The sequence below is a fragment of the Passer domesticus genome, chromosome 7 (assembly GCF_036417665.1).
Source record: "Passer domesticus isolate bPasDom1 chromosome 7, bPasDom1.hap1, whole genome shotgun sequence".
Taxonomy (NCBI): Eukaryota; Metazoa; Chordata; class Aves; order Passeriformes; family Passeridae; genus Passer; species Passer domesticus.
This window is the reverse complement of record NC_087480.1, coordinates 53,919,207-53,945,651: the sequence shown is the minus strand read 5'-3', so window position 1 is coordinate 53,945,651 and position 26,445 is coordinate 53,919,207. Positions and strand designations below refer to the sequence as shown.

At 50.9% G+C, this 26,445-nt stretch overlaps 2 protein-coding genes across 2 annotated transcripts; both read left to right on the top strand.

Annotated features, from left to right (window-relative positions):
• The first annotated feature begins 615 nt into the window (after window positions 1–615).
• On the top strand, window positions 616–8,917 carry LOC135305277 (fatty-acid amide hydrolase 1-like). Its single transcript, XM_064428771.1, has 15 exons — window positions 616–958; window positions 1,931–2,044; window positions 2,728–2,871; window positions 3,199–3,332; window positions 4,317–4,523; window positions 4,913–4,953; window positions 5,468–5,592; window positions 5,769–5,894; window positions 6,109–6,206; window positions 6,546–6,645; window positions 6,929–6,969; window positions 7,347–7,386; window positions 7,948–8,056; window positions 8,348–8,493; window positions 8,581–8,917. Exons 1-15 carry the CDS (start codon window positions 794–796, stop codon window positions 8,707–8,709), a joined length of 1,719 nt encoding a protein of 572 aa, XP_064284841.1. The 5' UTR covers window positions 616–793; the 3' UTR covers window positions 8,710–8,917.
• A 129-nt stretch (window positions 8,918–9,046) lies between these two features.
• LOC135305279 (vitamin D3 hydroxylase-associated protein-like) lies at window positions 9,047–22,616 on the top strand. The gene is made up of 15 exons (XM_064428772.1): window positions 9,047–11,877; window positions 12,850–12,963; window positions 13,290–13,433; window positions 13,789–13,922; window positions 14,188–14,394; window positions 14,914–14,954; window positions 15,538–15,662; window positions 16,024–16,149; window positions 16,875–16,972; window positions 17,447–17,546; window positions 18,103–18,146; window positions 18,763–18,802; window positions 20,881–20,989; window positions 21,772–21,917; window positions 22,167–22,616. The coding sequence occupies exons 1-15, from the start codon at window positions 11,668–11,670 to the stop codon at window positions 22,293–22,295; spliced, it is 1,767 nt and encodes a 588-aa protein (XP_064284842.1). The 5' UTR covers window positions 9,047–11,667; the 3' UTR covers window positions 22,296–22,616.
• The last annotated feature ends 3,829 nt before the right edge of the window (window positions 22,617–26,445 follow it).

Below are 26,445 nucleotides of genomic sequence, written 5' to 3'. Positions count from 1 at the left end.
TTTTCTGGCTCAGCATCTGCCCAGGGGTGGCTTGGGAACATTTCATCCTGCTGGGAAGTGAAAAAGATTCTTCCCAACAGCTTTTCACAATCCTACGGGCAGTATCTAAACTGGACAGCTTAAAATATTTTCTGAAATATTTTTGGAAGTCGTGGAGGGCTGTTTTTTTTTTTTTTTTTTAAGGACAGACCCCTTGTGGGGCTGGTGATGAAGAAATTCTTTTGGAGTTTCCCTCCACACGGAGTGCAAGGCCGCAGGGATGCCAGCCAGCGCTGCTCGAAGCCGCGGCGCTTTGCACAGCGCGGGCACACCCGTGCCCTGCCAGTGACAGGCGAACTCCGCCGGGCACAGCCCGCGACATTCACTGCTTCTTTTTCCCACACAGCCACTTGGCTCCAGCAACGCAGGAGAGCCGGGTGCCTTTGGGACTCCCCTCGAGCTGCCAAGCCAACACTGTTCCCAGAGGGGCTGAAAAATTACGGCGAGACCAAAACCTCCCTGGGCGAACGGAAAACCCCACAAACCTTATCAGACAGAGGCCGCCCAGCACAGGGAGGAGCGAGCTGTCATCCCGCAGCTCTTCCCGCTGCCCAGCCTCCCCCTCCCCGCCCGCAGCCAGCCGCTCTAATCCCTGTCCAGCCCGGAATCCCGCCCGGGTTTTGGCTCGCTCTCGGCACGGGCGGGTGCCCTTGGCCGGCCGGGCGGGGCGGAGCGGCTGCGGCGCTGGGCTGCGCTGCCGCCGGTGCCGCTGCGGTGCCGGTGCCGGTGTCGGTGCCGGTGGCGGTGCCGCGCCATGCGGGTGCCGCTGCCCGCCCTGCTGGGCGGCTCGGCGCTGCTGCTGCTGCTGCTGCGATGGCGGCGGCGCCGGGCGCTCTGGAGGAAGGTGGCGGAGGCGCAGGAGCGGCAGGAGCTCAGCCTGGTGCGGATGGAGGCGGCGGCGCGGCGCTTTCGGGAGCAGGTGAGCCCCTGCCGCATCCCCCGGGGGGCTGCGCGCCTGGGCCCCCGCTCCGCGCCCGCCCGGCTGTCAGGTGCTCTCCCGGCTCCTTATATGGACCCACGGGGATTAAGTGTTGTTATTATTTTCGCTTTCTAAGTCGGTGTGGGTGTGTAGCCCTCAGCATCGCGGCGATCGCCGCTGTGGCGGGGATGGGGAGCGGGGGATAGCGCGTTATCCCGATTGCTGTCACGGGCGGCGAGGAGGGGAAAATCCCTGTGTGAAAGCTCGCCGTGGCCGTGGCGGGAGGCTCAGGCTGGCTGAGGAGGCAGCAGGAAGAGGCGACAGGCGATGTGTTATCAGCAGAGAGGCCAAAGTGCAGCCGCAGCTGCAGGGATGCGATGGTGCCCGCGCTCCCGGCCTCGGGCTGGAGCAAACTCGCTCAGGTTCAGAGTCCAGCTCGGAAGCGTGAGGTTTACTACATTTTTCATGATGTTTGGTAGATGGCGAAAAACCTCTGCTGACCCAAAAATTACCAGTCCAGGGGATCCCTGGTTTTGCAATTCTATGTGCAAATATCTTACAGTGCCAGGAGAAGAACTGGCTCTGGTTCTGGTTTCATTCCTTGATGGAACCATTTGTATAACCATGACGCCAACTCCCACTATAATTCAGCAAGAGCATTGCACTAAGCCCCCAGGCCTGGCCATGACCTGTCTGAACAAGGTTGTGTGAATGGCTTTATTTTAATTAGTAGGTGCTTGGTGTGACTGGTCTGAACAGGAAGAAAGGCTGAGAAAGCCGGGGCTAATATTGGCCCTGGGGGTTTCACACCGTGCTCACGGGTGCCAGGTAGAGCAGGATGTGGTCTTGAGGCAGATACCACCTTCAGTGACTAAACGGCAGATATTTTTGGGGTGAGTTACACCAAGGAGAGAGGAGGAACCCATCAGCTGAAGTAGAAGTGTGACATTGCCTGTTCCACCTTTCCCGTAGCATCCTTCTGTGAACGTGGTCTCCGTCCTCTCTCTGCCTCTGCCAGAGCTCTCCAGGAAGCTCCGAGATGGCTCCCTGCCTCTGGACCATGTCTTCTATGCCTACGTGGGCAAGGTGAGGAGCAAGGGCAGCAGGGCAGCGTCTCACCCACGGTGGGGCTGGCTTCTTTTGGGAGGAGCGCAACACAAGGCTCAAACCTGGCTCAAATGCTGCTGAGCTGTCACTGCTCACTGGGTAGTGCTGGGCCCTTCTGTGGATTTCTGTGAGTGGTTAGAGAGCTGAGCATCTGCCTGACATAGCTCTCAGCTTGGTTTGGAGGAAAAATGAGCAGCAAGCAGCATCTGCAGAGCCATGCCTTCCCGGGAGAGCCCACACCTTCCCTAGGGCAGGTATACCTGTAGGGAAGTGGCAGAGTGCTGCTGTTGTCTCCCCTCCATCTCCAAATGAACCTCAAAAGTCAGTTTTCATGTCCATTCTCTACTTTTGCCCTAATGTTCTGATCACTTCCTGGGCTCCCTCTTAGGGACTATCATTTATGCCATCCCAGAAGCTCAAACAGGAGAACAGTCTGTGGTATTCATCTGAGCTGAGTGCCTCCCTTTAGCACACACAGACTGGTACTATGGCCCCGCTGTGTCCATCTTGGAGTTTGGCTTGAAGAGTAGCAGCAAGGGCTGCCCTGACACCAGCTGTGCAGATGGGGAAGAGAAAAAGGCAGGTGTCCTTTGCAGAATAGAGCTCTTTGTGCAGCACCTTGGGCTGTGACTCACCTGTGGGCTTGTCCTCCTTTCCCCAAGGCCCTCCAAATTGCCACAGAAACCAACTGCATCACGGAGTTTCTGCAGGAAAGCGAGACCCAGCTCCGCAAAGCCAAGCTGATGGAGAAGCAAGGTCTGCTCTATGGGGTGCCTGTCAGCATCAAAGACTCCATCGACTGCCAGGTACCTCCAGCACAATTCCGCATGTATCCCAAAATTCCTCTGGGTTGAAGGTTGGGGAGGGGGGAGCTTTGACCTCAGCACCTGGCTTGACTTTGTCATAGCTGATGTGGAATGGGCTGCCTGGACAGGGGAGGGGCTTTGCTGCCTGTCTCCCACGTGAGTCAACAGAGAAGTGTGGTCAGGTTTGCCATCAGCACCCCTTTAAACGTGTGTGTGGTGGGTGAGTTGCTGGAGGTGCATATATGCACTCAAATGTGTAGATAAAAGTATGGGGACAGGGAGAATTGCAGTCCTCCAACTGGAAACCTCATTGTCCTCTGTTCCCAGGGTCATGACTCCACACTGGGGTTCATAAAAAACCTCAATAAACCCGCAGCAGAGGACAGCGTGGTGGTGCAGGTGCTCAAGAGACAGGGGGCAATTCCATTTGTCAAAACCAATGTTCCCCAGTCCCTCATCAGGTAGGTGGGTGCTCCATTCCCTCAGCACAGCAGCAGTGCTCTCTTCCTCCTCTCAAGGGAGGGTTTCTATCTGGTCTCGTTCTCATTTCCCACTTCTTTTTATATAACAACACCTGGTCTCCATTCTTTGTGTCTATAAATTTCACTTTAAAAAGTAAACACATTTACACTGAGGATAAAAATTATCTCTAGTTCCACATGAAATCAAGAAGCAGAAGAGGAGGAGGAGAGGAGAGAAACTGTTTTTATCTTTCTTAAAATTAACTTCTCAGAGATGACCCTATTAACTCTAAAATGCAAACACATATTCATGGAAGGGGAAGCTAGTTAAGCTAATGGCTTTAAATTATTATGCCCCCAAACCTCCTGCTCTATCTGGCAAGACCACTCTTGGTGTCATTGATATGTGGTGTGCTCAGGTGTGCTCTGCTATACAGCCATTCTTCTATTGTCCCTGTGTCCTGCCAAGTGAGCTCTGGCAAAGCTCCTCTGTGGGCCACCATTGCCCAAGCCCTGTGAAATGCCTTCCTTAAGGTGATGTGGTAATGGCTGGCCACAGTTCAAAAAAGCCACACAAAGAGGTTGCCCCAGTGATTATCAGACTTTGCGCCACTTTCTGGGGAAATCCAGTGTCAAATATCTCTGCAGTTGGCATTTGGCCTGTGCTCAAGCAGGGGCTCAGCTTTGGGTGACCTGTGGCACTGCACTACCTGAACAGGAAGACTTTCCAGGAGGGTTGCTGTATTTGTGCTGCCAGAGGTTCTCTCTGGGGTAGGTTTAATGTCAGTGAAATAATCTGTCAGTGATTCATGTCCTGGGACCACCAGGAAAAGGCTCATGGTCTTCACAACCTCAGTAAATTATGTCAGTGTAACAACTAGTGAATTATCTGATTGTCTTTTCAAGGTCTTTTAGTGGTGACTGGACTCCACAGCAGCAGATACCTGAATTCCTCATTTGCAATCTGTCTCTCTCTCTCTTCAGCTATGACTGCAAGAACTTAATCTTTGGTCAGACCCGCAACCCTCTGATGTACACCAGAACCCCCGGAGGCTCCTCTGGTGGAGAAGGAGCACTTGTGGGAGGTGGTGGGTCCATCTTGGGCATTGGGACAGATGTAGGAGGGAGCCTGCGTTTTCCTGCTGCCTTCTGTGGGATCTGTGCAATCAAACCCACAGGGAAGAGAATCAGGTACTGTGAGAAATGCAGCGACGTCTCTGGGTGACACCCACTCTACCAACCACTCTGCTGGGATGCTCCTGCTCCTGTGGGCAAGGGAAACTTGGGAAGAACTCATTTATCCCTCCTGCCTGGGCAATATCTATATGGAGGGAAGCATTGGTTCCCCCAGAATGGAAGTGGGGAAGCCTCTTCATCTGCCTGCTGAGGGGATGGTTCTTCCTGGCTGACATGGCCTAAATCACTCAGGCCTAGACTTTGTCTTTTGAGCTTTCTCTTGGCCCTTCCTTCAGCCAACCTTCACATCTGCAATTTTAATTAATACTTGCATCTGCTTAAATTGCTTCCCTTCAATGAAAACTACTCAGCTGCTGTATTTTGTGTGTCTCTTTTCTTTACAGCAAAAGAGGAGTAATGGCTGGAGTCGTTGGGCAGAAGGCAGGTAGGAGTTGATGTCTGTCCCCCAGCAGCAGGGCAGGGGTGGGAAAGACCCTCTGGTTATGGGGGACTTTCTCCATCACTTTTAGAGAGAAGCAGGTTCCCTTTCATGGATTTTTTTTTTTAACATGAGCTGAGAGGAGCTGTTTGTGTAGCATAAACCACAATACAACCTGTTACCCACAGGGTGTGGCCTTGTCTGTCACTGCTTCGTGAGGGTGGGATTAGCAGCCAAAGGGAGTGTCTGATGTTGTCCTCCTGTCATGATTGACAAAGCTTTTTGTTTATTTTAAGTCATGAAATGGAGACGTCAGGGTAGATATTAATGGATAGCAACTCAGTCCATAATGAGGGACCTGGGGGTGGGAAGACACTTGTGGGCATCCTCTGCCCAGTTCTTAAAGAGAAACTGTTGCCAACACTAGATTGAGACAAAACAATGCCAAGAGGTCCTGGTTCTGCAGAACATGCCCTTGGAAGACCCTCAGCCATGAATGCTCTCTTCTGGTCTCTTCCAGTGGCTGCAGCAGTGGGACCACTGGCAAAAGACGTGGAGAGCCTGGCGCTGTGCCTGCGGGCGCTCCTGAGCGAGGACATGTTCAGCCTGGACAGCACAGTGCCACCTCTCCCCTTCAATGAAGAGGTACAGAGCCTCCAAAGGGCCAGAGACCTCTGGGGAGAGCTGCAGCCCGAAAACACCTGACCCACGGGTGGGCACCTGGGCAGAGCCAAGTGCTGCTTTCCAGGCTCACCCTGTGGCGTGGGTGTGCTGCTGGCTCCCCTGGCACCCTTCCAGCCAGCACCTCCCTCTGCCTGCAGGTGTATTCCAGCACAAAACCCCTCCGCATAGGCTACTATGAAACCGATTTCTTCACCATGCCCAGCCCGGCCATGCGACGCGCCGTCCGCGAGACCAAGCAGCTCCTGGAGGAGGCTGGCCACACGGTAGGGGCTGCTTGGAGAGGGGGACAAGCCCAGCCCGTGTCCCTTGACTCAGCAGTTATTGTTCAAAGGGAAAATGTTGTTTTCAGGGAAGGATGGAGGTTTTCCTGTGGGCTTGTCAGGAAATCCTCAGCTCAGCACAGCCCGCTTCAAGCCCTCAGTGGCTTCTCCCAAACAGTGCCTGTGCCACTGATACCCTCCTCCATTGTCCCTCCAGCTGGTGCCCTTTGAACTCACAAATGTGGACTACGTGATGTTTAACTACTGTGTCAGGGGAATGTTCGCAGATGGAGGCAGCTCCTTTGTCAGGAAATTGTAAGTGTGGCCTGGAGTGGTTTGGTGGGATTGGTGCCTGGCTATAGAAATGCTCCATAGGGTCTGGCTGGACTCGGGATACAGGTAGCAGATCTGGATGTGGATGTAGGTAGTGATTCAGCTGTACCTTGGATCTCTTTGGGATTGTTACCAGCCTTGGAAGGGGGCTGGGAGCTGATATCCTGTAAATGATGTGAGAATCAAGTGCTGCCCAACAGAATGGAGCAAACCTCCTTTTGTCACTTAGATAGGCTGTTCAGAGGGGTTGGCCTGGGAAAAGCTGATCTGCTGTGATTGCTTTCTACCACTGCTCAGCTAAACCCCCCCTCTCCCTTTCAGCAAAGGAGAGATAGAGAAAGGCGGCACGAGGCTGTTCTTCTGGCTGGCAAAGGCACCACACTGGCTGAAAACTCTCCTCTCCTGGATTTCCAAACCTTTCGTGAGGCCCATTTCTTTCTAGTGTAGACAGAGTTAAGCTGTATGTGAATAACTTGTCTCCCATTGCAGTAAGGCTTTCTCATAGAGAAGTCTCTGGGCATTATTACCTGGCTGTGGCCAGACACATCTCCAAACTGGAGTGATGCTATTTCTGTTCCTTTTCTCCCCACTTTGGGGAAAATCTGGCCTGAGAAAACACTGAGGAAACCGCTTCTGTTTGTGACTGAGCTGTCTCAGAGGAGAGAGCTGGGATTTTTATTTTTTTTTCATTTTCTCCTGCTCAGGTGCCTCGATTTTCAAGTATCATAAGAAGTATGAAAGAAAAGTGAGTAAATCTGAGCCTGAGCAAATCTGTGAAGATTTGTTTTGCAGCAGTGTTTGCTACATTATTGATACTGCTGCAGCTGTGTGTGTCTGAGAGAACGCAAGGCAGAAAATGCAAGGGTGGGAGCAAACAGAGCAATTTGTGTCAACACCATAGCCCTGCTGGGTTTGGAAAACTGTTTGGAAAATGAGGGTGGGAATGAGAGCAGGGTCATAGCCTTTGCTTAGGAAGAGGATGAAGCCTGTGGGAATGAAATACAGTGTTGGCTTCAGCACTGGTTAATGCATCCATCATGCCAAGAGGAGGGGATGCCATAAGGCAGAAAGAAGGTGTGCACAGGGAAGAATGCCTTTCATTGGATTTGTTTCCTTTTACAGCACAGTGGATGAAGTCTGGAGCCTTCATCATGAAATCGAGGTAAAGTATTAAAGTTTGGGGTTAAATAGTTTGTGTTTGACTTCTCTTTGGGAGGAGGCAGATTCAGCACTCACCAAGGTTAGGAGATGATCAGGTCTCTGGTGATGTAAGATGGGAACACGTCACTCCTCAACAGACCTCACCTGCATGTGCAAGTTCTCAGCACATTTAAAGATTAGGACAGCATGTAGGCAAGTTCATGATGCCAAATCACACCTGAATTTTTGACACCTGCATGTAAAAATGTACATCATCAGACATGCCTTTATTTCCCTTCTGGTTTTCCAGAAAACAAAAGCTCATGTCCCAGGTCACCGCGTGCCTGTGCACTCAGTCTTTGCCCACCTCCAGTTTATCAGGAAGAGGGTGCTTTGTTAGCTGGGAGGAATATTGTCCAGGCAGCCAAGCATTGCTGGATTTTAGCAGGATCAGGCCTGATGTAGCCTGTTTGCTGCTCCAGAGAAGAGCCAAGAGCCCAGCTGGATGCCCAGGGACAGCCTCAGCCAGCAGCTGTGGGACAGTACACCTGCCCCACTGACCACCAGCACATTTCCTCCTCAGGACTTTTGCCACCAGTTCACTGCCCAGTGGAAGAAGCTGAATCTGGATGTCATGCTGTGCCCCATGCTGGGCCCGGCTCTCGGCATCGGCTACCCCCCGAAGCTCTCAGGTAGGGCACCCACAGGGACCTTTGCTGTGGTGCTGGCCAGCCTTCCTGCCTCCCTCACATCCCCAGGGTGCTGGCCAGCAGCAGGAAGAGCTCAGCTCTTGGGACAGCTGCTGCCCAGCCCACGGGGTGCACCTGGAACAACCCCCGGGGCAGTGGGAGCCGAAGGGCCGATCCCCATCCCTCAGCCCCCGAGCTCCCAGAAGGAGTGCCCCATTAGCTGGGATCCTGCATACAGAGGGGTGAAGGCTCTCCCTGTGCAGGCTGGCACTGGAAACTCCCCCTCTCCCCCAGTGGCAGTCAGCTACACCATGCTCTACAACGCCTTGGACTTCCCCGCTGGCGTTGTCCCTGTCACGCTGGTGACGGACGAGGACGAGGAGCAGCTGAAGGGCTACAAGGGATACTACCAGGACTGGTGGGACCGGACCCTGGCGAAGGTGAGCGGTGCCAGGTTCTCCAGGGGCACGAGCTCCCCCATGCCTTGCTCTGGACAGCCCCAAGCCTCTCCCTCTCTGTGTGCCCAGGCTTTCCATGGCAGTGTGGGGATGCCCGTGGCCGTGCAGTGCGTGGCCCTGCCGTGGCAGGAGGAGCTGTGCCTGCGCTTCATGAAGGAGGTGGAGACCCTCAGCCTGAAGAAGAACAGTTTCTTCTGAGCCCCGGGTGCTCAGCCAGAGCAGCATCCAGCTAACAGCAGCGTGGGCCATCCTTTGGTGTGACCCAGAGGACTCTGGTTCCCCTCAGTGAGGATGCAGCGGTGGCTGGGCTGGCTGCTGGATTTGGGAGCAAGGGGAAAGCAAGGCGAGCTCTGATGAGTGGAGCTCTTCCAATCATTGTCCTAACATAGTGCTTTTTATTATCTGAGTTATGTCTGTTATTTCAAGTCTGTGTTTGTGTGTGGGGTTGGGGTGGATTTTAATCACCCCAGGGAAATACAAGAACGTGAGCTGTCTCTTACAAATGGGGAAACTGGGGCGCGGGAACTGGTTCTGTCTGAGATGCTCAGACTGCTACTGGGACTGCTGTAGGAACAGGGATTTTCCCCTCTGTTCTCAGCTCCCCTGAGGATGAAATCTGGTGTTTTCCCTAGCACAGACCAGCAGTCAGAAGGGAAAGCTGAGCCTCCATTCAGACTCTGGCAAGCAGGGATGGAGCTGGCCCACTTCCCACAGGGCTGCTGGCACTCTGCACAGCATGAAGGAGAAATCATGGAATTGCAGAACAGTTTGTGTTGGAAGGGCCTTTAGAGATATCTCCTTCCAGTCCCCTTCCACGGGCAGGGACACCTTCCAGTAGACCAGGTTGCTCAGAATCCCACCCAGCCAGGTCTTCAACACTGCCAGGAATGAGGCATCCACAGCTTCTCTGGCCAACCTGTGCCAGGGCCTCACCACCCCCAAGGAAAGAATTTCTTATATCTTACCTAAATCCACCCCCTTTCAGTTTGAAGCCTGTATTGAGCAGTGTGCCAAGGTCAGATGGACAGCAGACAGCCTGCCCTGCACATCTTCTCCTCCCATTGGGCCCATGCCAGGTTTTCCAGCAGGATTTTCCAGGCCCTGGCAGCCCCTGTCGCTGGGGTTGGCAGCACTGGCTGCTCCCTGCAGGTTTCCAAGGGTGTTCCAAAAGGAATAACACAATGCAAAAGTGTTTTCTCAATACAGGAATGCCAAAAGCAGATTGTAAAAAAAGTTCTGGCAGGATTAATGTTTGGGTTTTTAATGTATTATCATAGTTTAAACCATGCAAAAGCATGGAGTGTTTTCAAGGGCTTGGGATAGTGTTTATCAGAGCCAAGGAGAAAGCAGCCCCCAAGGGTCCCCATTCTTTATCAGCAGGGTTAGGAGGGAGGGAGCTCCAGGCATCCCATGCTATGTAGAGCCAAGCCCAGAAGAGCCTGGGTGGGGTTACAGGTGCTTTCTTCCCACATGGGAAATGCTGGATGAGGTTATAAGTTTATTTTAAAATTCAAGCCTGGAGGACTTGTCCCAGGAAAGGCAGTGCCACCTGCACCCCTGCTCCCACAGCCAAGCTCCACATCATTGTTAGTTTACCACTCTCTCCCTGGCATGGAGATGGGCAGGGTGCAGGAGTCCAAACCATGAATCTGAACCTGTAATTATTCCTCACTGGAAGCCCTGAGCCTCCAGCAAGCCATGCCCATGGCCATGGGACAGTGCACCAGGCGGGGCCGGAGCTGCTGGGTGGCTCTGGGGACTTGGGGCTGCCACAAGGGCCAGCTGCAGGCTGCTCCCAGCCCAGCCTGGGCAGCAAGAGGATGGTGTGAGTGGCAGCAGTGAAGCACTGAAGGCTGGGATGGGGCAGTGAAGACCAGTCAATGGGGAGAGGTTGGTGACATCCCCACTGAGCTGTTTGGCTCATTTTGCTGCCCGCCCTGTCCAAACAGGGAGGATCCTCCTCAGTCTTCCTGTCAGCAGTTTCTCTGCAAGGTCTCATGTCTTCCTCAAGCTTCCTCCGTGCTGACACAGGAGTAATCCCACAGGACATGCCTGTAACAGGCAAGAAGGTAACACGATACAGCAGCACGACCACTGGCTTCAGTTCCCAAATGAGACCCCTCCACAGAGAGCAGTGGTTACTCTGGATGCTCTCCCCTTACAAGCTGTGCTACCCTGCTGACTGGAGCAGAGCCAGCATCTCTGCCTTGTCTCTTGGCAATGAGCTCTCAGAGGCATCCCCTGCCCCTTCCCTGGGGGCTTGCAGGTGCTTGAGAACTGAGAGGAGATGAATTTTTTTCAGCCTCTCCTTTTGGCACTAAGCCACAGAACAGTCCTGGGCAGGGGAGCATCCATGGCAAGGGGCAGCTGGTAAGACTACATGGTCCAGCTCCTTTGCATTCTGCTGGCTGGAGGATTGGTTAGAAACAGGAGAGCAGACTCTGGATCCCTCGGAGGGGATTTCCAAAAGTGCTCACGCTCTGATTCAGGTTGCCAAAATGCTTTTCAAAGGGTCTTTTCTTGAAAATGATACAGAGCAGTCACTCCTTGAAGGCACTTTCAGAGAGCCCCTTCCACACTGCATTTCCAGAGTCACTGTTGCACCTTCATTCTCTTGGACCTCCTGAGCTCCCATCTCTCCACAGGGACACTTGGACTCCCTACATGAGGTTCCCCAGGACAAGCAGAATTGTGTTTTCCCAGGCTCAGAGGGCTGCAGGTGATGCTGCCTGAGGGACAGGGGTGATGGCTGAGCACTTCTTTTTAATGTGCTTAAGTGTTCATTAATTACTCGTGGGTATGGCAGGGCCAGCCCAGAGCTGGGCTTTGCTGGCATTCAGCTCTGTGTGTAGCCAGGTACAGCCACAGCCACTGGCTGGGGAGACACAGCCTTGGGGACAGCCCTGCCTTGGGGACATCCCCAGGCTGAGTAAGCTGAGCACACTCTTTGCAGCCTAACCCACAGTGCTGCTCCAGCAGCCAGACCCTTTCAAAGTCCACGCTCTGCAAAGTCCATTCCTGGACTTTGTTAAAGCAGCTCTGCTTTAACAGAGCTGGTGCTGCACAGTAGGTGAGCACAGTCTGCATTCATCACCCCTCCAAGAGGAGCAGGTGGGAGAGCCAGGTGTCTGCAGCTGGCCTGGAGAGACAGAAGTCATGACCCAAGAGCGACTGTGGCAGGTCCTGGATCCGTCCTGGGGAGACCTCCGTGCCCTCTCGGCTCTGCTCTGCAGCTCAGCTGCAGCTGTGCTGCTTCTGAAATGGCTGGGAAGGAGGCAGGTCCAGCAGAAGATGGATGAGGCAAGGAGGTCTCGGCATCTGGCCCTGGAGAGAATGGAGAAGGCAGCTAGCAGGCTTAAACAAGAGGTAAATCTGGGGTATGTGCAAGGAAGGGATTATAATTTGGATAACCAAAGAAATGGGGGAACTCTGATCAATCCCTCTGTGAATTGTGGCTGGGGCATGGACATGTTGTGGAGCATCACCAGCTCAAGGTTTTGTGAGGGTCATCACCCTTCATTGCCTCAAAAAGCCCTCCCAAAAAAGCCAGTGTAAATTAAGTATGTATCAATACAGACCCATTGAGGAAATCCTGAGGATGAAAGAAGAATTGGAGCTTGGGACCTTGTCAAACCACCCCAGACCTCCCATGCCCATTCTCCTCATCCATCCCTACTGCCAAGCCTTTCCTCTCCCATCCTCTTTCCTCTGCCCTCCCTAGGGATCTGTCTGCCCCATCATCCTCAAAGTACAAGAGGTTCTACATCCTTCCAACATCTGCACATCAGTGACCAAAAGCCATTTCCTCCTGGCCATGCCCAGGTAAAGAAGCACCTGGATTTTAGGAGGTCAGGCTTTTGGAATTGTCTTAAACCCAGAAGAAATATCTCCTGCTATTTTTTTTCTTGGAAGGGAGGTTGCAAACAGCCCACACGCTTTTTTTCCCCCTTGTTAATGATAAATTTTGTAAAACTTTAGCTGGTTGAACTGCTATTCAGTGAGTTAGAGCTAGAAGGGGAGTGAAGGCCTTTAAGAGGGTAAACAGAGACAGGTCTAACCACTCTCACAGGTTCATGCAACTCTCCAGTCAAGGTGCAGCTTTCTGCCTGTTTTGGTTCCAGTTTTATGAATTCAGACTCAGCAAATTCCCCATCTGTAAATTCCCCACTCCAGCACACACAGTGCTCTGTGTGAGGTCTGCATGTCTACAGGGCATATATCCTAGAATTTTCCACTCAAGGTGATTGCTGGGCAGATGTTAGAATTGGGTATTTGCAGCCTTAACCAACCTTTTCTGTGCTTTTCTTCCTTCTGTACCCAATTCTCCACCCTTTGCAGAACCCGGGCACCCAGACCTCACAAATCCTCTCACTGACCATTGTGGAGCTGGCAGAGAAGCTGAAGGAGGGGTCCTTGTCCCCAGAAAGTGTCCTCTACTCCTACATGGACAAGGTGGGTGACACCTTCAGCATGGCAGAGATGCTGCAGGGCTCTCCCTACAGTGGGACTTTCAAATTAAAAATCAGCTCATTTGCTGAGACTGCCAGCAATGCTGGGGATTACAATTTTTGGTACTGTTATGTCTGAAGGGTGGCTTAGAGGCAAATAAGCAGGACAGAATCCAGGGCAGAAAAATAGAAAGAAATACATTAAATTTATAGGTAAAATCTCAATAATGCCAAAGCTTTGAGAAGGTTGAAAATTCAGCTTAAAACTCAATACGTAATGTCTCCTTCCATCCATTCATCTGTCTTGATGTTCTTCTCTGTCCTGGAGAGGCTTTGGAGGTGAATCGGGAGGTGAACTGCGTGACAGACTTCATTCATGGATGTGAGGATCAGCTCCAGAAACTGAAGAAGCAAAAGGAGAAGGGGCTGCTCTATGGCATTCCCATCAGCATCAAGGACCACATTAACTGCAAGGTACATCCCCAGTTCCTCTGCCTCTTACTGTGGTTCTGGGAACAGGCCAGGATGTCCCATCCCCATCAGGACTGGCTAAGAATTCCCTCAGACAAAGATGTTCTGGATCCAATATTGTGGGACCAGCAAACCTGCCTTTCTCATGATTAAAATTTTGGTTTCTGCAGAAACTTGTAGTCTGTTCTGATCTGGTTTTCCCTGGGATAGTCAGATCCTGTTCTGCCTCTGAGAAAAGTTAGGTGGGAGCTTTGCCACCAAGAAGCATTCAAGAGGCATCATGAATTAGGTCTGGTTTTGTCACAGCTCCAAAGAGCATCTCTCCTGCACCTCAAGAGCTTTGTTTCCCATCCCCAAGGGCCACGTCTCCTCTGGAGGGATGGTGAAATTTCTGGGCCAAGTGAAGGAAGAAGACAGCGTCATTGTCCAGGTTCTAAAGCACCAGGGGGGAATCCCCTTTGTGAAAACCAACATCCCACAGACCATGATAAAGTAATGCCATGTTTGCCTTCATGGAAACACTGTGACACGTGCCTCTTGCTATCCAAGCTAATTGCGAACATTAATCACCTCCTTACTTCGATCTAAAATTATTTCTCTTGTATTTGCTGCCTCTTTCTTCTTAAATTCAGCTGTCTCAACAAATGCCAATTCTACCTTAATTCCACACCCATCCCCGCATGGTGCTCTGTGCCCTGCATTTATGGTTTGCAGAGGCAGAAGTACCTCACTCACCTGAGTACCTTCCTCTCCCCAGCTACGACTGCAGCAACCTCATCTTTGGGCAGACATTGAACCCTCTCAACCCCCAGAAGAGCCCCGGGGGCTCCTCGGGAGGGGAGGGAGCTCTGATTGCAGGGGGAGGCTCCATCCTGGGCATCGGCTCGGATGTGGCCGGCAGCATCCGCCTGCCCTCCAGCTTCTGCGGGCTCTGCGGCCTCAAACCCACGGGCAACAGGATCAGGTACATCCCAGCTCCTGTCCCCTTCTTCCACACACGGTGGAGGCTGCAAGGTGTCCCCCACAGTGCACCAAACTGTGGTAGTGCCCGTGGTTTCCTCCAGGGTTAAGTTAGCATTGAACTTGCTCTGTTAATAACACAAGATGACTTCAATCTGTATCACAACAAAGACTTATTCAGTTTTTAATAGCTCTGGCCAAGAAGCTGAAAGCAAATACTACAGGATGAACTCCTTTTCAGATGTTTGCCAGCCCTTGCTCTGCTTATAAGAGTTTCCTGTTTATCAGAGATGGTTTGCCCATAGATAAGGAGTTAGTTGCAGCAGGGAAAAGAGATTAATAAATACTGTCCCTAGCACCTTCCAGACTGTGTTAGTCTTTTTCATAGACTAGGAAGTGTCAAGTCTTTGCAGGAACTTTTGTCTTCCTAGATTTGATTGAGGGCAAATGGGAAGTTTGCAACTCAGCAGGGGGACCTGCCCTACAGCCTGCTGCTAATCTGCTTCTCCCATTATGTTCCCAGCAAACAGGGAGTTGTTGGTGCTCTCATAGGAATGCAGTCAGGTAAGTCCATGATGACATGTTCCTACATCAAACCTTTGCCTCTTACATCTCCAACTACTGAAATGCCAGCAAGGGTGCTTGCTCTGCTCTGTGCCTCACAGCCAGCCAAAGCAGTGACCTGTTAAAACAACCTGGTGTTACTTTGCACCATTTGCTCTGGTCCTTGTGGTGGCTGGTGTTGGCTGAACCTCAGCAGGATGAAATCACTGCAATGATGGAACAGAATCAGGCAGTGCAATGCGTAGCAGGAGAGGTGTGAGATGTGCATGCCAAAGGCCTGGGATGCCTCACTGGAGATGCTGCCAGGAGACTCTGACAGCTCCAGCTGCAGGCAGGCAGCGTTGGTGGAAGGCTGCAGCCCTCTCCCCTCAGGACTGCAGAAGCCTGGCCCAGGAGGTCTCCAGGCTCATCAGGCTGCCTCTGCTCTGAGACTGACAGATCATTCCTGCTGGAGCTCCTTGCCCATTACCCTCATTCCCCACTTCTCTCCCTGACCTGAAACTCCCCCATGCTGGAGCCCCACCAGCAGCTCTGTGCCAGCACCAGCCCACCTGGCCATGGTGACAGCCCTTTGTGCTCGCAGTGACAGGGGTGCTGGGGCCCATGGCGAGGGACGTGGACAGCCTGGCCCTGTGCATGAGGGCTCTGCTCTGCCAGGAGATGTTCCAGCTGGACCCCAGCGTGCCCCCCATGCCCTTCGATGAGCAGGTAAGGCTCAGAGGCAACTCCACCTGCCAAAAACAAACAACCTCCGGAAATTCCTATCTGGTTTCATGTCCAAGATAGCAAAGAACCCAGGGAAACACACATCTTTGTGGACAGAGGGCACCCAGCAGGGTGTCCCAAGAAGCAGCCACACAGCAGGGTTGGCCGGCAGGAGATGGTGTGGAAAAGAACACAGCAAGAACCGCTGCTGCAGACCCGTGTTCTGACAGCACTGCTTTTCACCAGCCCTGCTCCTCCCCTCATCCCCCCAGCCCAGGAGAGCTCTGCTGGTGCCTCCCTGAGCCCTGGGAGCAGCCCAGCCTTGCTCCTCTCCTGGATGCAGTCGTGGCTCTCCTTCTCACAGGTTTACACCAGCTCGAAGCCCCTTCGCATTGGGTACTACGAGGGAGATGGTTACTTCCAGCCCTCGCCCGGCATGAAACGGGCTGTGCGGCACACGAGGAAGCTCCTCCAGGATGCAGGCCACACGGTGGGTTTCCATGCCTGCGGTTGCCTGGAGTTGTCACCCTGCTCCTAACAAAGTCTGGATAAATCACTTTCCGTCTCCGCGTTTGCTCCCCGTAAAAGAGAAAGGCAAATGCAACAGCTTGTTTTCTAAGCTGGAGTGATCTTGCTTGTATCTCTGGCCTAGCAGATGTGATAATTATGTTCAGATACCTCCATGTCACCCCAAGCACTGTTGTTTTCATCGTGCTTGGTGTTCCCATAAATATCAAACTCAAAACAGTTTCAGTGATCCCTCAGCTGTTAAACACAGCTTGTAGATTTCTTAGTGGGTAAGTGGGAAGGAGGCTGGAGCAGTTGACCCTCCAGGGATTTATTTTAGCCTACATTTTTCTGTGGTTCTGCCAGTGGAAATTTCTATATGGTAGCTGATCCAATGATGCAAAAATGATTTTTTTAAAAATTTGAAATTGGTGGTTTGGAGTTTCTAAGAATTCTTCTCTAAGAATGTGGAGGAGTGGAGCCCGTGCCAGGTCCCAGTATGTATCAATGCCTTGTGCAGGGCTAATGGGAGAGGACAGCAGGCAGCTGGAAATGAGGCCTTGCTGTCCTCGAGCAGCAAAGGAAGGTGTAGGTTTCCCACCACTTCCCACTGACCTGTGGTGACCACTGGTGAGGCAGGAGGCTCACAGAGGGCTCTCTGAGTCCTTCACCTTTGCTGCCTCTTGGACAGGGATGGTTTTCTTGCAGCTTGTTCTCTTTGCCCCGCCGAAGATTGACTACATGGTGGATGAGCTGTTCACCAGAGGGATTTTCTCAGATGGGGCTGCCCACCTGGTGGACTGCTTGTGAGTAAAACCCCATTGCTGCGTGGGCTGTGGCACCTGCAGCCAGTGGCTGCACCCAGAGCGTTTGTACTGTGTGTACAAAGTGAACAGTGAGCAGCAGAGGAGCAGGTTCTGGCAGGGTGACTCCAGCACGAGCAGCAGGCAGCTCACACACAGCTAAGAGGGTGGGTGCCCACCCAGCCACTCTCTCACCTCAGCATGCCCAGGGCTGTGCCTGGCCCCACCACTGCAAAGACCCCCACAATCTTTATGGCCCTGATGACACAGGCAGTGAAGTACTGATTTATCTCTCACTTTTGCTACAAACATTTATACCTCAGCATTTATTTCTCAGTGTTTTCTGTTGAAATGAGCAGATTTTTTCTTCTAGCAACTCACCTCCAAGACAAACCCTGCCGTGGGAGCAGTGCTGTTGTTCCTATTGCTCTGTCTACAGGTGACTCGTCCTGATTTTTTCACTGTCTGCAATTCCAGCAAAGGAGACATCGTGGATCCCAACCTGAAATCCCAGTACAATACTTACAGGCTTCCCGCTCTGGTGAAAAGGATCTTGGCTATCATTTTGAAACCCATAGTAAGTGTGTGGATGTGTCTCACCTGTGTTATAGGAGATCTGCAAGGTGGGGAGGCTTCCTCTTGCAGGGAGGTAAATTGTACCACCCAGGAATTCTTGGCTGCTTCATGTTAATTGCCTGATTGGCGTCGTAATGAAATTCATTTCATTTTTAAACCCAAGATGAACTTATCGAGTGAGTTTGACAGCCTTTTGTGGGAGTTTTGTGTGGGGAGGTCGAAATATGATCCTTTCTCAGGAAACCTATGAGCACACAACCCTTCCAGCAATGAGCTCCAGGAGAATGAATATCACTAGCGAGAATCTAAACAGCATTCCCACATCCAGAAGATGATTTCCAGGACTACTAGTGTGGTCTAGAGCCTTATTTGTATGAGTTGTAGTGATTAAATGTGTAAATTATTGTGGGAGTCAACCCTCTTCACTGGAACTGGCCTGTCCTTCAGAGCCACCTCTGCTAGGAGAAGACAGATGCCCAAAATGCAGTCACGGGTAGCCAGCTATTCCAGCTGCATTGCTGTTGACTAATCCCAAGTTTTTCTCTTTCCTCCGAAAGTACCCACGAATTGCTCGGGATCTGGGCGCTCTCTGTGGAGTGGGGTAAGACACTCTGGGGCAGCTCTGGAGAAGGGGGATGTGCTTGGCTGTGCCCTCCTGCTGATGCAGGTGGATGGAGGCCAGCTGGCTGTGCAAAGCCCTGTGTGTCACAGCTGAGCCAGGCGGGTGTGTGCTGCCTCTGCACCTCCTGGGCTCAGCGCTGGCTGATCCTGGGCTCCTCAGCCAGAGGGTGTCTTAAGAGCTTAAGGATCCTCAGAGTGACAGGGCCAGGGTGACTCCCTGGAGATCAGCACAGGCAGATAAGGGCTGGTTTCCCCATCTGGGTGGTACCCAGAGCATCACGTGCCAAGTCAGTGCAGAGGTCTCTGCCTGCACGTGTGGTGTGAGGTAGCTGCACCTCCAAAAGAGGCACAGGCACGCCAAGCTGATAGTAAATTAATTTGGAAGACTGATTTTTATCCAGATCTTCTGGTGTGCTTTAACAAAAGCTCTTTTGAGGTACCTGTAAGCATGTGTGCTCCAGGCGATCAGCTGGGTGGTACCGTTGCTTGTTCCCAGAAGGATCATGCAGTTACCCAAAAAATGGGCTGTCTGTGCATTTATTAATTGTTTTCTGTTGCCACAGTCACAAATCTCATTAATTCTGCCACCTTTCCAGATCTGCCAAAAATCTCTGGGATCAGCATGCAGCAGTGGTGGTAATGTGACTTTAACTTTATTTTTCTTACTATAGTGAGAGGTCTCTAAAGTTTCTGAGGAATTGCTTTGCACTCTGTGATGGACTTGGGGTTGGAAATTATCCACCATACTTTGCCCTGCACTGTCTAAGCAAAACCAGCATAGAAACAGCCACTAAAAATGAGGCTTTACTTTGTCTTTTCTGTCTCTTGTTGTAAATTCTTAATTTCAAGTATTAGGTGTTACTGTTCTGACCTAAGGCCATGCTTGAACTATCAAGCAGAGACATTAGAAGTCAAAAATCTTGTATATGAACCCTGTGACTTCCTTGTGAACTCATTTGAGATCAGGAACCTCAGACAGGAAGTTTTTTCCTGGACAACTGCATCCAGTGCTGCCACAAGCTGACCAGGTTCCTCTTTTAAACCAGCTGAGTTTTATGCTTCAATTTAATTTTATTGAGCCTCCTCTTGTCTCTGCTCCGATGGTTGGAAACCACCATGTTTCCTTTGCTCTGTACTCCCTTCCACTTTATCCTTATTTTATTTTTGTCCTTGGGTTTAAATAGCACCTCTCCTCTCTGGTATTTTCCGCCGTCTCCGTCTATTTATAGAGAGTATCCTCTTTCAGCTGGTGTTTTGCAACGCTGAGGAGGCTGTTTTGGTGTCCTCCCACAAGGCAGGATCTGTGTTCCCTGGGACACTCTCACAATCCTCCCCGAGGAGAAGCATCCCCCCAGCCTGCACCACCAGCCTCCATCAGTGCCACTCACTCCATGCGTGTGCACTGTGGTCTGACAAATTATAGGGCAGAGCAAAAACTCCTAAAAAGCTGCCTGGTTACTGGTGGGAGTGTTTGAAATGAAATGGGCATGGGGTTTTTTTTAAGGTGAAAATAGATTCCTCTCCCATTTGTGAAAACAGAAAACCAAACCCAAAAAATAAACATAAAAAACCCAAGACAGATGAACCAACAAAACACATACAAAAAAGAGACACCACAAAAACAAACAAACAAACAACAAAACAAAAAAAAGCCGAAAAGAAAACACTTTAAAAATTTGATGGCTTCAGAAATATTTTTAATTGTTACAGTTCAGTGAAACCATATTCACATGTTTTCATCTACTGCAAACAAGAGCTGATTCAAAACTTTTGGCTAGTGACCAGCTTTTCTCCCGAAAAAAAAAAAATAAAATCAGGTTAACTGCAGTGACTGTATTTCCTGGAAACACATCTCCTTTGTTGAACTTTCAGCAGGAAGGATCTCAGACTGCAGGTGGAAATTAGGTCAGACTAGAAAATAGCCCCAAGGCCAGGCCTTTTGTGAGAGAACTGGAAGACTCTTGTACAGAAAACTTCTGTGAAAGGGCTGTGCAGGACAGGGGCTGGGCCATGGCACAGAGGTGTCCCTGTAGCCAGAAAATGCTGCAGAAAAAACTGTGATTCTACCTGTGTCTGTTTGCTAAGGCAAAGTGGGGCATCTCTTTGAGGATGGATTCATTCATTGCCTGGTGTTCAGCAAAGCTGTGCTAAACCAGACTACAAATCTGGGTCTCTCTTGGAGCTGCAGTCCAATCCTGAAGCTGTGCCTCCTCTGTTGTGGGGGATGTCCTGGGGCTTGCCCAAATGTCTCTTGCTGCTTCCTTTCCTTACCTGTATCCTAATGCAGAATGAAAGAAGGTTTTGTGGAAGTATTTTGGCTTTGTGGTTTTTAATACTTTTTACCAGAATAACCAAAGCTTTTAGGAAATGTGACTTTTTAGTCATCCAAAAAAACTGCTGTTGATCTCCATTCAATATGATTCTAAAACAAAGCTGTTCATGGAAAGAATTGGGTTAATACTCAGATAAATCAGTTCTGAAACACACACCTAGCATTAATATCTAGGTCTGGGCAGCACATGGTATTCTGACAGGAAACCTAAAAATGGAAGAACAAACTCCCTTGACCCTTTCAAAGCACAGTTCAGATTTTATCTTAAATAATTTTTTTGTTGTATCCAGGAAGGCTTTCTCCCTCCTTTTCCTGTGTCAGCATTGATCTGCAGCTGCTGTCCAACAGACACATCTGACATCTTCTGTGCCTTTCCTTCCAGGACTACCGCACTGAGTTCATCAGCAAATGGAGGCAACTGGGGCTGGATGTGATCCTCTGTCCCGTGCTGGGGCCAGCCTTCAACCACGGCTACGCTGGGAAGCTCTTTGGTAATGTGCCCTGAGGAGCCTCTGCACACACCCAGGGCTGTGCTTGTGGGCAGAGCTGCAGCAGGACACTTGAGTCCCATGGACATTCCCCAAACCATGCCCGGTGCTGGCTCTTCCCTCTGGGAGAAAGCAAAGGAGAGGCCTCTGGCTGGGTCTTCTCACACCCCCACCTCATCTGAGCTGAAGATGTGTGGATAATAACGGGGCAGCACTAAGGGGTCCCTCTGTCCTGGTTGTTCCTGGGTGAGTGTTCCCTGTTTTTCTGCTGCAGAAAAAGAGTGGCAGTGAGGACAGCTGTGGTAGGTTTTGGTACAGGACCAGGCTCTTTCGGATGCAGCTGTCTCACATTTCCCAAGACTCTGCCAACAGCAGGAAGGCTCATGGCTTGTGACTTGCAGAAAAAGGCCTTTTTTTTATAGCTTCCAGCAAGTCAGGGTCCACCTTTTGGGATCCAAAATCCCCACGGTGGTGTTACATAACTGGACATCCGGAATATCTTGGAAAGGTAGCTGGGATTTTTCCCCAGGAATAGATGTGGACTCTGAATTGGTCCCTCACAGAGCACATCTAATCTCCACACGAGTGACAGGTGAATGCACAGGTCACTCTGCTCTCTGTCACTCAAACCTCTCCATCAAAAGTCCCTTTCGGGCACCATGTTTTCAGGGCCTCCTCTGGACCAGCAACTCCAGCCTGCAATTCCTGCAACTCAGCTTACCATCTGAAGGTCATTGCTGGCCCAGCACATTAAATTTTGCCATTTTGCATGCTCTGTGTTGCAGCTGCAACCTCCTACACCAATCTGTACAACGTGTTGGACTTCCCTGCCGGGGTGGTGCCGGTCAGCACGGTCACGAGGGCTGATGAAGAAGAGCTGCAGCACTACCGAGGGCACTACGGAGACCCCTGGGACAAGAGGTTGAAAGAGGTCAGCAGGAGAAGAGCTCAAGACTTAGAACCAGCAGAGTGGCACCTCTGGGACATGGTCCCAAGGCTTGTCTACACCTCCTAGAGGGAGAGGGAACTTGTTTAGCAGCGCGGTTTGCAGCGCTGGTTCAGCACCCTGGTGTTTGCCAGCCTGGCAGCTGTGCCCTCGCTCGTCTTCCTCTGCCCTCCCTTCCTGCACTGTCCCGTGCCTGCCCTGGTGCCTGACTCAGCACTGTGCTGAACTTTGCAGGCGGTGTCAGGAGCCCTGGGGCTGCCCGTGGCCGTGCAGTGCGTGGCCCTGCCGTGGCAGGAGGAGCTGTGTCTGCGCTTCATGAAGGAGGTGGAGGCTCTTGCCCGTGGCACGGAGAGAAATGTGTGATTTCTGGGAGCCAGCCTCCAGCGGGATGGCTTTTCATTCCCTGCTCTTCACTCCGGCCACCTTCTGCCCGATATGAAGCAAAGTAGATAGTGAGTTCAAAACTCTGAGCTAATGTTTTAATAAAGTGGCACTAAATTCTGTTTTAAAATAGTCAGCAGAAATCCGTCTCTGTCTAAATTGTCCTCTGTTGTTAGAGTTAAACTGAGTCAAAAAAACAAAATAAAGGAGTTAATGCTGGACCAAAGGGATCCAATAGCAACAGTTTAATATCATTTCTTGTATGGTGTGAGACCAAGGAGCTGTTTATTGCAATATTGTACTTCCAGCAGTGGGCAGGAGCAGATGTTTGTGGGAGAGGATAACCGGGTAAGTGCAGGATTCCCCCTCTGGCTGTGCCATTGTTTGGCCAAGAGACTTTTTGGCAAAGGCTTGCAGTCAGCCCGTGGGTTTAAACAGCTGCCAAGAGAGCTTGTCCCCTTCCTGAGCTTGTCCCCTTCCTGAGCTCATTTACTGTCTAGATCTCCACACCATCCAGCAGTTCAGCTGTGCAGGGAGTCCTGCAAAGTTTACTGTTCTCTGTTTAACCATAAGCTGAGAGAAATACTAACTGATCTGTCATCACTCCTGTTTCTCATTATTCCTTCCAGTTAAGCAATGGGAAAAGATGGGGATTTATTACCCACAAACTCTTCAGGGAAAACTGAGCAAGCATTTCTGTGGCTACACTTATGCCATTCCACTGTTTGGTGCTTCCAGCCACACTGTGACAATCGTGTGCTGGTTCTTGACCCATCCTTCACTCTCAAGGTGGAAGAAGAGGCTGGAGGACAGAGGAGGAGTGATGAAGGAGATGCTTTGAATAAGCAAGTGTGTGTTGAAATAAGGCACTATCATGAGCAGTGATCATTAGGGTGACTCCTTTCCCAAGCCTGCCGGGACAGAGAAGGGGTGACACTGCCCTTGGTACTCATCTGCCTCCCAGGGATGCTGCAGTCATCCAGCTGCCTCCCGTGGCCAGCAGCAAGTCTGAGTCACACAGGGAGTGTGACAGTCACGCAGCCTGAGTCACCACCCTCTGACCCGTGCCAAACCAGGGGAAGCTCCATGGCACACCCCGCCCCGAGGAGATGCTCTGCCTGGGAGAAGCTCCATGGCACAGACATGGCACAGACATGTTAAACAGACATGTTAAACAGACCCCTGAACAGACCCCTGATTTAGGGACCTGTTCAGTGATTTACAGATCAGGTAAATGCCTCAGCTGGGCAGACAGCAAAGCACCTTCCTGGGGAAAACTGAGGGCCATTCTCCAGCCAGGTTGTTCATGACATCAGTTGCCATTGCTGCATCAGTGTGGGGGAAAGTGGGGAGGGTGATGCTGAGAGCAGTCTGGTGAGTTCAGATGCTGAAACACTAGCAGAGAAAGGCCTTTAGCAGGGCATAACTTCAAGTTTTCAGCAGAGTTCTTCCTCCTGGCCTCCTCCAAGCTGGAAAAAGAGTGTCAGCCCCTTCCACACCCACCAGCACAGTGCTGCTGTCTGCAGTTCTTCACCAAGGGCTGCTGGCTCAGGCTGTGCAGCCCTTGCAGCCCTGCACTGTGTGTTTGCAGAGTGCACTGACCAAAGTCCAGGCTTTGGTCTGTCCCAGAGAATTATGTACAAATGCTGCTTGGGCCAAAAGGGCTTTGTTTTGCCTAGTTTCTTTCATCTTCAGCACAATATCCCAGTTGTGGTCTTTGATCCTTTTTCCTCCTCCCTCCTGATTTTAATAATTTAAATCTGCCCTCCTTAATGCACATTTCATTCTGTGGCCAGATAAATAGCCAAGCAAGGTTGAGAGATTGAGGCATCAGGAAATCCAGGTATTTATTTGGTTTTAATTTATTTTGCAGGACTTTTTCTTTAGTTTGCAGTTCACATTGTTGCATAATCACAACACCAGGAGCAAATAAAACGCCCTAGAAGGACTTACACCAACAGAACATGAGTGGTTAGAAGGGGTCAGTTGTTCCCTTACAGGATCCAAAATACACAGAGCTCTCTATATAGCAGGCAGTGGCAGAGAAAATTATGGAGACAAACATTCCCAGGATCACAGATATTCACTTCAAAGAAGTTCAAGGAAGGTGGTAGTTGAAGAAGCTTAAAGCAAATGTTCAAAAAGCAGGTGAAACAAAACAGCTGAACATAACAGGGCTCACCCTTGAAACACACACACAAAAAAAGCAAGAATTAGGGTTTGTAAATCTTTCACTCTGAAACAGCTGCTTACTGCACACATCCTCACCCCTCCAACCAGGGTCTCAATGTGCTTGCTCTTTATTGTTTTCTTTCCTGTTACTGTTCTCCAGCTTCCTACATTCCCTGCTTGCCCATGGGAGACCAGTGAAAGCCCAGCTTCCTGCTGGAAGATCTGTGCCCAGTCATGGAGCAGCTGGGAACATCCCAGTCCCTCCCATCAGGGCACTGAAGTCACAGCTGTCACTCAGTGGGGACAGACCTGTGCAAGACAACAGACATGATGGAAGAAATAGGAATGCTGCTGGACTTCTGGTGAAGAACTAACAGCTCTCTGCAGCACCCTTTCTGATCACATCTCTGCCTTGCTGGACAAGTTCTGAGCAGGATTCATACAACTTGGCTGTGAAAAATCTGAAGGAAAATAGTGCATTACCCATAAAAATGTAGGGATGGTCAGGAGAGAAAGCAGCCCCTGCTGTCAGAGGTCTGAGGGTTGCTGTGGGAGTTCTCTCTTCCCATCCTATCAGTTTATTTAGGAAAAGCCAACAGGGTCCTGGCTGAGCAACGTGAAGAAGGGTTGTTAGGGACAGACCTCTCAACTGATGTCCTTGGTGTTTGGAACATTGCAGCTTAGGTAGGGGGAAGTTTCTTAGCAGCTGTTATGTTCTGTGAGTGCTGGTGGAGTTGGATTGGAACTGAGGAAAGTGTTATGCTTCCAATGGGTATTCCAGGCTGAAATGAGTCAGAAACTGGAGAATACCCAGAAAACATTTATTCAGCCCTCTGAGCCAACTTGAACAAGTTCCCCAGAGGGGTCCAGCCCATTTCACTATGATTTCAGTATTTCGTAAAATGTCTTCAAAATTCTTTCAGAGCAGCATAGTTAACATGCCTCATTTTGTAAATAGTTTTAAAAAGAGCATCAGAGTTCTTGGTTACAAATACATGAACACAAGACACAGCTGTCAGGATTTATTCTTTTTCATTTCAATCAGAATGGGGTCAAAGCGGACAAAAATGTTTCTTACCAATTTAGGGAAAAACCAGTTCAGTTATAAGAATTTCGGAAAAGAACCAGCCTGCTTGAGAGCTGAACCTGCTGCGAGTGAATCAGTGCAGTTTTGCTCTTGCAAGCAAAGATGGTGCAGGCCATGCTGAGGACAGGAGGGGACTCTCTGATTTGTTTTAACTGCCTTTTTCTGGGATGGTCAAAGTGAAGGGCATGTTGTGGATGCCACAGTGAAATCCCAGACCAGCTGTTAGAGGCTGACTCTCCTTGTGAAAAGGGTCCTGGCTTTCATCTGAACTCCACCAGTGGGTTTGACCTGGTCTTGGATCAATTCAGGTGACAAAATCAACATGGAGAAGTGAATACTGGCCTGCAAGTCAGGCTGGTCTGTCTCCTCTGCTGTGGACTTGATATTCCACTTGGGATATCCCTCTACTTCCCTCCTTTAGGTTCCCTTGGATTTGTGGCCTTGTGGTGGGAAGAGGAGCCACACCTCAGATTCATGAAGGATGTGGAGATGCTGGCACATTGATAGGAGAAGGGTTTTCCCCAGCAGCATCCACCATCCAGCATTCTGGAAATGCAGCTGTGCCTGCTGAAAAATGTGCCCTTGAAATGCCAAGTCAGTCCAGACACAGCTGTGTCTGTCTGTGTTAAACATTTACCAAGTGTCCGAAGGGCAGGACCAGGGCACAGATCCCAGAGCACGGCAGATGTGGGAGGATGTGGGAGGGTGATGCCCTGACACTTCCCAGCACAGGGAAAAAACCCTCCCACATCTGCCCAGCCCATCACAGAGGTTGTGGTGCTGTCACACAGGCAAAGAAGCCACCTCTGGCATGGATTCCTGGAGGCTGGATGAGGACTGGGAGAGGGCTGGGCACTGCTGCATGCTGGCTCT